Here is a 14,263-nt window from a genome sequence, read left to right as displayed (position 1 = left end):
CACAGGTGAGTTGGGAGATCTCATTAACACGGGGGGGAGTTGGGAGATCTCATTAACACGGGGGGGAGTTGGGAGATCTCATTAACATGGGAGTGAGTTGGGAGATCTCATTAACACGGGGGAGAGGGAGTTGGGAGATCTCATTAACACGGGGGTGAGTTGGGAGATCTCATTAACACGGGGACGAGTTGGGAGATCTCATTAAAACGGCGGTGAGTTGGGAGATCTCATTAACATGGGGGGTGAGTTGGGAGATCTCATTAACACGGGGGTCAGTTGGGAGATCTCATTAACACGGGGGCGAGTTGGGAGGTCTCATTAAAACGGCGGTGAGTTGGGAGATCTCATTAACATGGGGGGTGAGTTGGGAGATCTCATCAACACGGGGGGTGAGTTGGGAGATCTCTAACACGGGGGTGAGTTGGGAGATCTCATTAACACGGGGGTGAGTTGGGAGATCTGTAGACAGGATGCTAATCTTCAGAAATCAGTTGCAGTCATTTTTACCCAAAGATTAAAAATATGCAGTTTAATAAAAATGACAATGATGAAATTCAGCAGCATGTAATGTCAGTGTGAAATATCCCATTTGAAATACTTTTTTCAGCATTAATGAAATGATTAAAATCAACACTGTGCAGGGAGTTGGTTCTTGTCTGAGTTTCCTGTGTTTGAGCCTCCCCTCCTTTGGTGTAAATTTATTATCTGATTACAATCCCTCTGAAGCTCCTTAGGGACCTTTCCCGATGTTAATGGCGCTAAACAAATGCAAGTTGTTGATAAATGTGAACTGGAGCTTGGAATATCCATTAATATTAGTTAACATTTTAAAATTACACAGAAAGATCGATGTGTGTGATGCGCTATCAATTACTGAGAAAGACTGGAAGTTAAGAGAGTAACAAACAGGCTTTTATTAGCTAAAGAACGAAGGCATGCCTCTAGTGGTCGACTGGTCCTGAATGCCTGGGGAACTGCAGAGCAGCCGCCTTTATACCAGGGCATATGGGTGGAGCCAGGGGCGGAGCCAGCTGAGGCATGCACAGACAGGTACAACAATGGGCAAGAGTGAACAACAGTGAAGTGAACAACAGTGGTTTACCACAGTGTGAAAGTAACCCTTTAGTTGTGAACCTGTTCCTCTCCTTAACTCCTCCAGTCAATCTTGTTCTCGTTTGCATTTCCTACTCTTTAGTGGGACACTGGGTGAAGATTTCCTCCGTGCATTGGCTGGAGCAAAATCCTTATAACCATCCTTATAATCCACATATTAGGCTTGTTAGCAATATTGAAGCCCATGGGATTAAAGGGGCAGACGCAGTGTGGATATGAAGTTGACTAAGGGACAGAAAGCAGAGTAGTGGTGAACGGTTGTTTTTCAGACTGGAGGGAAGTGTACAGAGTTGTTCCCCAGGGGTCGGTATTAGGACCACTGCTCTTGTTGATATATATTAATGACCTGGACTTGGGTATACAGGGTAAAATTTTAAAGTTTGCAGATGACACGAAACTCGGTAATGTAGTAAACAGTGCAGACAATAGTAACAGACTTCAGGAGGATATAGAAATGGTGAAATGGGCAGACACATGGCAGGTGAAATTTAACACAGAGCAGTGTGAAGTGCTTCATTTTGGTAGGAAGAATGAGGAGAGGCGTTATAAACTAAATGGTGCAAGTTGAAAGAGGGTACAGAAACAGAGATCTAGGGAGTGTATGGATACAAATCTTTGAAGGTGGCAGGACAAGTGAGAAGGCTGTTAAAAAAGCATGTGGGATCCTTGGCTTTATTAATAGAGGAGTAGAATACCAAAGCAAAGAAGTTATACTAAATTTTTATAAAGCAGTGGTTAGCCCTCAACTGGAGCAGTGTGTCCAATTCTGGGCACCACACTTTCGGAAGGATGTCAAAGCCTTGGAGCGGGTGCAGGAGAGACTTACCAGAATGGAACCAGGGTTGAGGGACTTCAATTATGTGGAGAGACGAGAGAAGCTGGGGTTGTTCCCCTTAGAGCAGAGAAGGTTAAGAGGAGATTTGATAGAAGTGTTCAAAATCATGAATGGTTTTGATAGAGGAGATGATGAGGAAAAACTGCTTCCAGTGGCAGAAGGGTCGGTAACCAGAGGACACATTTTAAGGTGATTGGCAAAAGAACCAGAGGGGAGATGAGGAAACTTTTTTATGCAGCGACTTGCTGTGATCTGGAATGCACTGCCTGAAAGGGCTGTGGAAGCAGATTCAAAGTAACTTTCAAAAGGGTATTGGATTAACAGCTGAAGTGGAAACATTTGCAAGGCTGAGGAAAGAGTACAGGGAGTGGACCTAATTGGATAGTGTAGTGTATGTACCTTTAAGGGGAGAACTACTTTTTATAGCTCCTGTATACTGTAGTACCGGCAGTGACCACACCTGTATATAACCCTGAGTAGGGATCTGTACTGTTTAGTTTTAGAGTAACCCTCATCCAGTAAACACCTGTTGATTGTTCCTCTGCAGTCTCTGTCGATTATTTGAAGGATACACTACCTAAAGATACACAGATTTAACATTGGCGACGAGTCGTTTCGAACCTACCTGCAACTCTGAAGAAGAAGGCCGATTCCACCAGTGCGGGCGTCGACCATCCAGGGAGGACTTGAGCATCGCAGAGGAGGCTGTGGACAGCTGGGCTTGGTTCTCCAGCCGCGACGATCCAGCGCAGCAGGCTGGCAGCAGGTACGGCGCAGACCCTTCCCGGACAGCGGCGGCGGGAGCCGACCGACGGCACAGAAATAGGCCGAGCAGCGTCGACGGGTAAGAGAGAGGGTAAAGCGCACAGGGCGCAACCGGGGTTGAAGACCGAGCGGCGTCAACGAGAGAGGGTAAAGCGCACAGGGCGCAGCCGGGGTTGAAGACCGAGCGGCGTCGACGGAAAAAAAAAGAGAGAGAGGGTAAAGCGCACAGGGCGCAGCCGGGGTTCTGGACTGAGCGGCGTCAATGAGAGAGGCGCGCAGGAAAAAGCGCAGAGCGCGGCCAGTGTTCAAGGGCTGAGCAGCGTCCGCGGGGGACAAAAGGAAGCGCGGGAGACGCCATTTGAGCCGCAGCGGAGATGAAGGGAGAGCGCAGGAGACACCATTTTGAGCCACAGTGGAGAAGAAGGGAGAGCGCGGGAAGAAAGGAAAGCGCGGGAGACGCCATTTTGAGCCAGCAGAGAAGAAGGGAGAGTGCGGGAGATGCCATTTTTAGCCAGTCTAACCACACCCAGGGATGCCGAAGCGTGGCAGTGTCACAGCGTTCGACAATGAAGTCAAGGATTGGGCGACATATGTAGAATGCACAGAAGTGTACTGCAAGGCGAATGAAGTGCCAGATGCCAGGAAAGCACTGGTATTGTTGAATTCCATGGGTGCAAAAATGTATGGCTTACTGCGAAACCTAGTAAACCCAGAGAAGCCAGTGGAAAAGGATTTTGAAAACATAGTGGCAATCCTACAGGACCACTTAAACCCCACACCGCTGCTGATAACAGAAAGATTTAAGTTCCACAAAAGGAACCAACATAAAGACGAAAGTAATGCTGAGTATTTAACGGAACTGCGCAAGCTATCGAAACACTGCCAGTTTGGGACGGGACTAGCAGATACTTTAAGGGACAAGTTTGTGTGTGGGCTTCAAAGTGAAGGAACCCAGAAACGGCTTCTATCAGAAAAGGATCTTACGCTGGACAAGGCTTTCAGCATGGCAGTATCACACGAAGCAGCCGCACGGGGCGCTGCAGAGATACAGCGGAGACTGCAAGAATATGGCACCAATGAAATGTCATATGGAGCAGGGAAGTGTTATCGCTGCTGCAGAACAACACATGACCATAAGGATTGTTGGTTCAAGGACCAAGTGTGCAGACAGTGTGGAGAAGTAGGACACATAGCAAGAGTCTGCAGGTCGGGAAAGAAAACCAGCAGCAAGAAATCTCCACAGGAGAAGTACAAAAAGATACATAAGGTGACGGAGAGTAGTTCAGACGAACAGAAAAGTGATACAGACTCCGGAAGCAAGGATCTGGGTTGTCTGAAACTACATAATGTAATCAAAATGGAGGATCACCAAACTATCTGGGTCACACTCAAGATAGACGGAGTCCAAGTGAAAATAGAATTGGACACAGGATCAGCCCTAACAGTCATAAACCGAAGGGACTACAAGCGGCTATTCTCACATATACCCTTGAGAGATACAGGGATTGTCTTGAAGATGTACATAGGGCAAAAAGTCTACCCCAAAGGAAAAATAAGGGTGAACGTGATATACAACGGCAAGGAAACACCAAAAATGGACCTATATGTATTGCCAGATGGAGGACCACCACTACTAGGACGTGAATGGATCCGGAAGATACAGTTAGATTGGCATGCCATACAAGCACTGACGGTAGATGCCAAAAAGGATGACGACATCACACCTGGACGACTGTCAAAAATGCTAACTGACGCACAAGAAGTGTTCCAGGAGGGACTCGGAACACTAAAAGGCATAACAGCGACGATCAAAATAGAGGAAAATGCAAGCCCAAAGTTTTTTAAGGCCAGACCTTATGCGATCCGCCCAGCCGTCGAAGCAGAACTGGAAGGTTTGGAACATTCTGGAGTACTGTCCAAAGTGGACTGGAGCGAGTGGGCTACACCCATCGTTCCTGTAATGAAGAGGTCGTTGAGTAATACGCCTGGGGAACCAAAGAAGGTTCGCGTCTGTGGGGACTTTAAGGTGACAGTGAACCCAGTCCTTCACACGGTACAATATCCGCTTCCGCGGATTGAAGATATTTTCACCTCGCTATCTGGAGGAAAACGCTTCACTAAGATTGATCTGGCCCAGGCGTACCTGCAAATGGAGGTAGAAGAAGCCTCGAAACAGTACCTCACGATCAACACACATAAAGGTCTCTACCAATACAACCGGCTGGTGTTCGGGGTAGCATCAGCTCCGGCTATTTGGCAAAGGGCAATGGATCAAGTCCTGCAAGGGATTCCAGGGACCCAGTGTTATTTGGACGACATCCTGGTCACGGGCGAAAATGACAGTGATCACCTCGCCAACCTGGAGCAGGTGCTCACTAGATTGAAGGAATATTGGCTCCGATCTAATCGCCACAAATGCGAGTTTTTCCAGAAGCAGATCTCGTATTGTGGCCACGTTATTGATGAAGAGGGGTTACATAAGTCCCCTGAAAAGATTGAGGCAGTAGTCAAGGCTCCAGCACCGGAAAATGTGTCACAACTGAGGTCGTTCCTCGGGCTGGTGAACTACTACCATAAGTTCTTGCCGAATTTGTCTACAGTACTACACCCACTGAACACCCTATTGCAAACGGGGGTACCATGGAAGTGGAATGACGAATGTAAACGAGCTTTCCAGAAGTGCAAAGAATTGATCACATCAAAAGAGGTGTTGGCTCATTTCAACCCAGCACTACCAATTCGGTTGGCGTGTGATGCCTCACCCTATGGTATTGGAGCGGTGCTGTCGCACAAATTCCCGGACGGCTCGGAGAGGCCAGTAGCCTTCGCGTCTCGGTCACTAACCTCAGCCGAGCGTAACTATGCCCAGATTGACAGGGAGGCCCTCAGCCTTGTGTGGGGAGTGAAAAAGTTCAACCACTATCTGCACGGGCAGAAGTTCACCTTGCTGACCGACCACCAACCATTTGTCTCCATCTTTAATCCAAAGAAGGGCATTCCGGTGATGACTGCACAATGGCTACAAAGATGATCCCTTTTTCTAGGGGCGAACCATTATGAAATAGAGTATAAGGGCACGAAACAGCATGGAAACGCTGATGGGCTATCACACCTGCCACTGCCTACTGCGGAGGAAGCACCAGCAGTGGACCCTGTCGAAATATTTTATTCGACTATAATTGAACGCTTGCCAGTAACTAACGCGGATATAGAGAAGGAGACCCGAAATGACCCGACACTGTCTCGGGTATGACTTGACGGTGAAGGGATGGCCAACACATGGCGACTCACTGTTGCCAGCATTCTCATCCGGAAGAGGACAGCTGTCAGTATGCCAGGGGACCTTGATGTGTGGATCCCGAGTGGTAATTCCACCCAAGTTAAGGGAGAGAGTGCTCAATGAGCTTCACGAAGGCCATCTGGGAGGGGTGAAAATGAAAAGCCTTGCTAGGGCTTATGTGTGGTGGCCGGGGATTGATCAGCAAATTGAGGACCTGACAAAGAGCTGCTCAGGATGCCAAAAGGTCCAAAATGCACCACCACATACCCCTCTACACCCATGGGAATGGCCCTCCTCTCCATGGCAACGGGTGCATATTGATTTTGCTGGTCCATTCATGGACTCAATGTTTTTAATAGCCGTGGATGCGCACTCGAAATGGCCTGAGGTGATCAAAATGTCCTCCACCACCACGGAGAAAACTATTGCAGTCCTACGGACCATATTTGCCAGGAACGGCTTGCCAGAGCAGATTTGCTCTGATAACGGACCACAGTTTGTGTCCGAAGAGTTTCGAAAATTTATGAAAAGGAATGGGGCAAGGCATTACACATCCGCCCCGTATCATCCAGCCACAAATGGATTGGCGGAGAGGTTCGTACTAACCTTTAAAAAGGCAGTAAGGGCCATGTGCGATGACGACATTCCACTGCAGCATAAGGTGGACAATTTCCTGTTAGCCTACAGAAATGCGACACATGCAGTTACCAACCAGACCCCGGCCATGATGTTCTTTAACCGAAGGTTGAGATCTCGTCTGGATTTGCTCAGACCAAATGTACAAAGAAATGCTGAGAATAAGCAAGTCCAGCACATCAATGCGAAGCCGACAAGGAGCTTCAATGTGGGGCAACCAGTCTTGGCCCGCGACTACCGAACAGAGAAATGGCAACCAGGAACGATATGCACACGGCAGGGGCCACTAATGTACACAGTGGATGTTGGGGAGAACATTGTGAGATGCCATGTTGACCAGATCCTAGCGTCACAGGAACAAGTCAGCCCCATGTCTCGCGTACCTGGTGATGAACCCGACATACAGGTAGCATCTACCCCAGAAACAGTAGTATCGGAAGCTGATGAACCAACCGACGACAGGGGACCAGAATCGCCTCCGCACCAAGAGCAAGACACTCAGGAAAGGCGCTATCCAGAAAGGATCAGGAAGCCGCCCCAAAGACTGAATTTATAAATGGACTATTTTCAGTTAATGTTGCATGTTAAAAATGTTAATTGTTAAATGAATGTTATGGTACTGTTAATCTAAAAGGGGAGGAATTGTAGTGTATGTACCTTTAAGGGGAGAACTGCTTTTTACAGCTCCTGTATACTGTAGTACCGGCAGTGACCACACCTGTATATAAACCCTGAGTAGGGATCTGTACTGTTTAGTTTTAGAGCAACCCTCATCCAGTAAACACCTGTTGATTGTTCCTCTGCAGTCTCTGTCGATTATTTGAAGGATACACTGCCTAAAGATACCCAGATTTAACAGATAGCTCTTTCAAAGATGAGTGGAGTTACCTGCACCATTTTTGTTTTGGTTCTTAAACTGCCCAAGTTAGATTCAGTCTATGGCTGTCTGTATTACTAGCCCAGGCCTCTGCATTACTAGCCCAGGCCTCTGCATTACTAGCCCAGGCCTCTGCATTACTAGCCCAGGCCTCTGCATTACTAGCCCAGGCCTCTGCATTACTAGCCCAGGCCTCTGCATTACTAGCCCAGGCCTCTGCATTACTAGCCCAGGCCTCTGCATTACTAGCCCAGGCCTCTGCATTACTAGCCCAGGCCTCTGCATTACTAGCCCAGGCCTCTGTATTACTAGCCCAGGCCTCTGCATTACTAGCCCAGGCCTCTGCATTACTAGCCCAGGCCTCTGCATTACTAGCCCAGTAACACAGTCTCTGTGCTGACCACTTTTGGGTGGGGCCTGACACCTAGGCCTAAATGTCCAGTGATGACTCCAGTGACAGTGCAGGTAATCCCAGACCAGATTAACCATGTTCCCATCTCTATTCCAGGTCCGGTGCCTGAACGGCTGGTGAACGGTAACAACATGTGCTCCGGGAGAGTTGAGGTCTATCGCAAATCCATCTGGGGGACCATCTGCGACAATGGCTGGAATCTAAAGGCAGCGAGTGTGGTCTGCAGACTGTTGAACTGTGGGATGGCCCTGTCAGCACGGACTGCCGCCTACTATGGAGAAGGGATTGGGGACATCTGGTTAGGGAGTTTGAGATGTAACGGGACAGAGCCTGCCCTCGATCAGTGCCCTGCAAACCCATCGGGTGTCAATACCTGCACACACAGCCAGGACGCCGGAGTTACCTGCTCAGGTGAGGGGAGTTACCTGCCAGGGTGGGCGGAGCTACCTGTTTGGGTGAGTGGATTTACCCGCTCGGGTGACTTAACTCCGTCTCCCTGTCCGCCAGTCTAACCAGGTTTTAATCCTCTTCACCCGGTCTCAGCGTGGCAAGTGCTGGTACTTGGAGACATACGAGTGAAGCCCACGGGATTTAAGGGGCAGTGACAGCGTGGATATACAATTGGCTAAGGGACAGAAAGCAGAGAGTAGCGGTGAATGGTTGTTTTTTAGACTGAGGGAATTGTGCAGTGGTGTTCCCCAAGGGTCGGTAGTAGGATCACTGCTCTTCCGTCCCAGGACGGTGCTATTTTCGTTTAATGTTAATGTTATTTGTACTGGACTCATGGGAGCTTGCAAGATCACATTTCGTTGTTCATGTACTTGTGCATTGTACAATGACAATAAAGTTGAATTATTATTATTAATGACCTGGACTTGGGTATGCCGGGCATAATTCCAAAGTTTGCAGCTGACACGAAACACAGAAATGTAGTAAACAATGAGGATAGTAACAGACTTCAGGAGGATAGACAGGCTGGTGAAATGAGCAGACACATGGCGGAATGAAATTTAATAATGCAGCTCAGACTTTGTGTCTCCATGTGGAAATGCCATGTTGGCACGTAACCGGGAAAATAGGACAGACCCACCCCCTCCCCGTCAAGCCTTTGATCATTGCCCGCCCACAATGGTGTAGGTGAATACGGGGCATAGGTCGATATCTGGTATCGAACTATATCACGAGGGGGTCGGCCGAGCGACGCACGCGGGGGTCAGGCGAGAACCGCGGGCGGGGGTCGGGCAAGAGCTGCGCGCAACGGTCGGGCGAGAGCCGCGTGCGGGGGTCGGGCGAGAGCCGCGCGCGGGTGTTAAGAGATGACTGACGTCTGGGCCCAGTCGATGCCTCCCACCATCGTGTACACTAGTTTAACCGTGTTCCCGTCTCTATTCCAGGTCCGGTGCCCGTACGGCTGGTGAATGGTAACAACATGTGCTCCGGGAGAGTTGAGGTCTATCATAACTCTGTCTGGGGGACCGTCTGTGATAATGGCTGGGATGTAAATGCCGCGAGTGTGGTCTGCAGACTGTTGAACTGTGGGACGGCCCTGTCAGCAACAGGAGGCGCCTATTATGGAGAGGGGACTGGGGTCATCTGGTTGGATGATGTGAGGTGTGACGGAGCAGAGCCTGCCCTCGATCAGTGCTCTGCTAACTCATGGGGTGTAAATAACTGCACACACAGCAAGGACGCCGGAGTTACCTGCTCGGGTGAGTGGAGTTACCTGCTCGGGTGAGTGGAGTTACCTGCTCGGGTGGGCGGAGTTACCTGCTCGGGTGAGTGGAGTTACCTGCTCGGGTGAGTGGAGTTACCTGCTCGGGTGGGCGGAGTTACCTGCTCGGGTGGGCGGAGTTACTGGCTCAGGTGAGTCTTTTCGAACTTCAGAAGATACCCTATGGATGTGTGGGACTGTGGACTTCTGCTCCCTCCCCATATCCTTAATATCCCACCCAGTCTAATCCCACTCTCCTGCTCACTCCCCATATCCTTTAATATCCCACCCAGTCTAATCCCACTCTTCTGCTCACTCCCCATATCCTTTAATATCCCACCCAGTCTAATCCCACTCTCCTGCTCACTCCCCACACCCTTTAATATCCCACCCAGTCTAATCCCACTCTCCTGCTCACTCCTCACACCCTTTAATATCCCACCCAGTCTAATCCCACTCTCCTGCTCACTCCTCACACCCTTTAATATCCCACCCAGTCTAACCCCACTCTCCTGCTCACTCCCCACACCCTTTAATATCCCACCCAGTCTAATCCCACTCTCCTGCTCACTCCCCACACCCTTTAATATCCCACCCAGTCTAATCCCACTCTCCTGCTCACTCCCCACACCCTTTAATATCCCACCCAGTCTAATCCCACTCTCCTGCTCACTCCTCACACCCTTTAAATGGAATAGAAGGCTCTGGTGACGGGGTGAGCTGAAGAGGGGGGAGGTGACTTGTGTGGAGCATAAACACCGATATAAACCTGTCGGGTGAATGGCCTGTTTCTGTGCTGTACATTCTATGTAACTGTTCCTAGTCACCTGAAACCAGTGGATAATGAATGGTTTTCTCTCCCCTTTTTTGTTGTAAGGTGATTCAGTTGTTGGTATGTGACACCCAGAACCTCCCTGGACCCCACAATGTGAACAGAAACTGTCCATATGGAAGTGAACTTTTGGAGGGCTCAGTGTGGGGATGGTTTCTAAAAGTGCCGATACTGGGAGAGTGGCTGAGATTCCAGTCTGTTCAGTAACAGCAACTGTCGGGGCTTGGAGATACTCACTGACCCCACCGCCCCCTCACTGACCCCACTCCCCCCTCACCGCCCCCTCACTGACCCCACTCCCCCCTCACCGCCCCCCTCACTGACCCCACTCCCCCCTCACTGACCCCACTCCCTCCTCACTGACCCCACTCCCCCCTCACTGACCCCCTCTCTGGCCCCACCCCCCCACCGCCCCCTCACTGACCCCACTCGCCCCTCAATGAACCCCTCACTGACCCCACTCCCCCCCACCTCCCCTCACTGACCCCACCGCCCCCTCACTGACCCCACTCCGCCCCTCACTGACCCCACTCCCCCCCAACCCCCTCACTGACCCCACTCTCCCCTCACTGCCCCCCTCACTGACCTCCTCTCTGGCCCCACCCCCCCACCGCCCCCTCAATGACCCCCTCATCGACCCCACTCGCCCCTCAATGAACCCCTCACTGACCCCACTTCCCCCCCCACCCCCCCTCACTGACCCCACTCGCCCCTCACTGACCCCCTCACAGGCCCCACCCCCCCCTCAATGACCCCCTCACTGACCCCACACCGACCCATCTCCGACCCCTCACTGACCCCACTCCGACCCCCCACTGAACCCACTCCCTCCCTCACTCCCCCCTCACTGACCCCTCTTCCCCCCCCACCGACCCCACTGCCCCCTCAGTAACCCCTCTCCCCCCCTCACCCACCCCACTCCACACCTCACTGACCCCACTCCGACCCCTCACTGACCCCACTCCCCCCTCACTGACCCCACTCCCCCCACGACCCCTCACTAACTCCACTCCCCCCCACCGCCCCCACTCCCCCCTCACTGGCCCCACTCACATCCACCATCCCCCTCACCGACCCTACTCCCCCCCCACCGTCCCCCTCACTGACCCCACTCTCCCCCTCACTGACCCCACTCCCCCCACGACCCCTCACTAACTCCACTCCCCCCCACCGCCCCCACTCCCCCCTCACTGGCCCCACTCACATCCACCATCCCCCTCACTGACCCTACTCCCCCCCCCACCGTCCCCCTCACTGACCCCACTCCCCCCCTCACTGCCCCCACTCCCCCCCCTCACTGACCCCACTCGCCACCCCCTGCCCACCACACCGACCCCACTACCCTCCTCTCTGACCTGTAACAACAGCGAGATCTAGAGAATTCTGGTCAAACTCGGATTAGTTTCAACTCCTTCCCGTCTCTATTCCAGGTCCGGTGCCCGTACGGCTGGTGAACGGGACCAACATGTGCTCCGGGAGAGTTGAGGTCTTTCATAACGCCATCTGGGGGACCATCTGTGACGATGGCTGGGATGTAAATGCAGCGAGTGTGGTCTGCAGACTGTTGAACTGTGGGACGGCCCTGTCAGCAACAGGAGGCGCCTACTATGGAGAGGGGACTGGGGACATCTGGCTGAGTGATGTGAGGTGCAACGGGACAGAGCCTGCCCTCGATCAGTGCTCTCAGAGTCCGTGGGGTGTGAATAGCTGCACACACAGTCGGGACGCTGGAGTTACCTGCTCAGGTGAGAGGAGTTACCCGCTCGGGTGGGCAGAGTTACCCGCTCGGGTGAGCGGAGTTACCCGCTCGGGTGAGCGGAGTTACCCGCTCGGGTGAGAGCACAGTTATCCGCTCGGGTGAGAGGAGTTACCTGCTCGGGTGAGAGGAGTTACCCGCTCGGGTGAGAGCAGTTACCTGCTCGGGTGAGTGGAGTTACCCGCTCGGGTGAGAGGAGTTACCCGCTCGGGTGAGAGGAGTTACCTGCTCGGGTGAGAGGAGTTACCTGCTCGGGTGAGCGGAGTTACCGGCTCGGGTGAGAGGAGTTACCTGCTCGGGTGAGTGGAGTTACCTGCTCGGGTGAGTGGAGTTACCCGCTCGGGTGAGTGGAGTTACCCGCTCGGGTGAGAGGAGTTACCGGCTCGGGTGAGTGGAGTTACCCGCTCGGGTGAGGGGAGTTACCTGCTCGGGTGAGAGGAGTTAGCGGCTCGGGTGAGTGGAGTTACCTGCTCGGGTGAGTGGAGTTACCTGCTCGGGTGAGTGGAGTTACCTGCTCGGGTGAGTGGAGTTACCCGCTCGGGTGAGCGGAGTTACCTGCTCGGGTGAGTGGAGTTACCTGCTCGGGTGAGAGGAGTTACCTGCTCGGGTGAGAGGAGTTACCCGCTCAGGTGGGCGGAGTTACCTGCTCGGGTGAGAGGAGTTACCTGCTCGGGTGAGAGGAGTTACCCGCTCGGGTGAGTGGAGTTACCTGCTCGGGTGAGAGGAGTTACCCGCTCGGGTGAGTGGAGTTACCTGTTCGGATGAGAGGAGTTACCCGCTCGGGTGAGCGGAGTTACCAGCTCGGGTGAGAGGAGTTACCCGCTCGGGTGAGTGGAGTTACCTGTTCGGATGAGAGGAGTTACCTGCTCGGGTGAGAGGAGTTACCCGCTCGGGTGAGTGGAGTTACCTGCTCGGGTGAGAGGAGTTACCTGCTCGGGTGAGAGGAGTTACCCGCTCGGGTGAGTGGAGTTACCTGCTCGGGTGAGAGGAGTTACCCGCTCGGGTGAGTGGAGTTACCTGTTCGGATGAGAGGAGTTACCTGCTCGGGTGAGAGGAGTTACCCGCTCGGGTGAGAGGAGTTACCCGCTCGGGTGAGTGGAGTTACCCGCTCGGGTGAGTGGAGTTACCCGCTCGGGTGAGTGGAGTTACCTGCTCGGGTGAGAGGAGTTACCAGCTCGGGTGAGTGGAGTTACCTGCTCGGGTGAGTGAGTTACCCGCTCGGGTGAGTGGAGTTACCCGATCGGGTGAGTGGAGTTACCCGCTCGGGTGAGTGGAGTTACCTGCTCGGGTGAGTGGAGTTACCTGCTCGGGTGAGTGGAGTTACCTGCTCGGGTGAGAGGAGTTACCTGCTCGGGTGAGTGTAGTTACCTGCTCGGGTGAGTGGAGTTACCCGCTCGGGTGGGCGGAGTTACCTGCTCGGGTGAGTGGAGTTACCTGCTCGGGTGAGTGGGTTGAGTCTGCTGTTTCTGTTCGATAAGGTCAGAAGGGTTAAATTCTGAGGGCAGGTTGCATAGACTGGGCTTGTTTCCCTCGAGTATAGGAGATTAAGGGGTGATCCAGTCGAGGTGTTAAGGTGATTAACGGATCCGATAGGGTAGCTGGGGAGAAAGGGGTAGGAATGTATCTGGGGCGGGAACCGATCGGCAGCCCGTTATACACAACCCCTGATATTTCGCTCCATTGCAGTCGATTGAATTGAATGAAATATCAGGTGCTGTGTATAATGGGCGGCCGATCCGACTCCGCCCGCTTTGTGCCACCGACTGAGACTAATGTCGAGCCCAGACTATTTCCTCTGGTGGGGGGAGTCCAGAACAAGGAGGCATCACCTGAAAATAGAGCCAAGCTGTTCAGGGGTGATGTCAGGAAGCACTTCTTCACACAGAGGGTAGTGGAAATCTGGAACTCTCTCCTCCAGGAAGCTGTTGAGGCTGGGGGGGGTCAACTGAAAATTTCAAAACTGAGATTGAGAGATTTTGGTTAGACAAGGGTATTGAGGATTACAGGACCAAGGCGGGTAAATGGCATTGAGTACAGATCAGCCAT

General features: G+C 52.4%; 1 protein-coding gene and 1 pseudogene across 1 annotated transcript in view; both read left to right on the top strand.

The window, feature by feature from the left end:
- Positions 1-7,485, top strand: part of LOC147095578 (scavenger receptor cysteine-rich domain-containing protein DMBT1-like) — a 38,123-nt pseudogene extending 30,638 nt beyond the window's left edge.
- A 450-nt stretch (positions 7,486-7,935) lies between these two features.
- LOC147095572 (scavenger receptor cysteine-rich domain-containing protein DMBT1-like) overlaps positions 7,936-14,263 on the top strand; it is a 960,763-nt gene continuing 954,435 nt past the window's right edge. Inside the window, exons 1-3 of the mRNA XM_085973664.1 lie at positions 7,936-8,329; positions 9,313-9,627; positions 11,892-12,206. Coding sequence (XP_085829790.1) covers positions 7,951-8,329; positions 9,313-9,627; positions 11,892-12,206 — 1,009 coding nt within the window. The 5' untranslated portion in view covers positions 7,936-7,950. The remainder of the gene's footprint in view (positions 8,330-9,312; positions 9,628-11,891; positions 12,207-14,263) is intronic.

The sequence above is a fragment of the Somniosus microcephalus genome, unplaced genomic scaffold (genome assembly GCF_052327205.1).
Source record: "Somniosus microcephalus isolate GS21.2 unplaced genomic scaffold, FLI_Smic_1.0 unresolved_chr1, whole genome shotgun sequence".
In the NCBI taxonomy this organism is placed as follows: domain Eukaryota; kingdom Metazoa; phylum Chordata; class Chondrichthyes; order Squaliformes; family Somniosidae; genus Somniosus; species Somniosus microcephalus.
The sequence above is the reverse complement of the archived record's forward strand: the minus strand, read 5'-3'. Positions and strand labels throughout refer to the sequence as shown.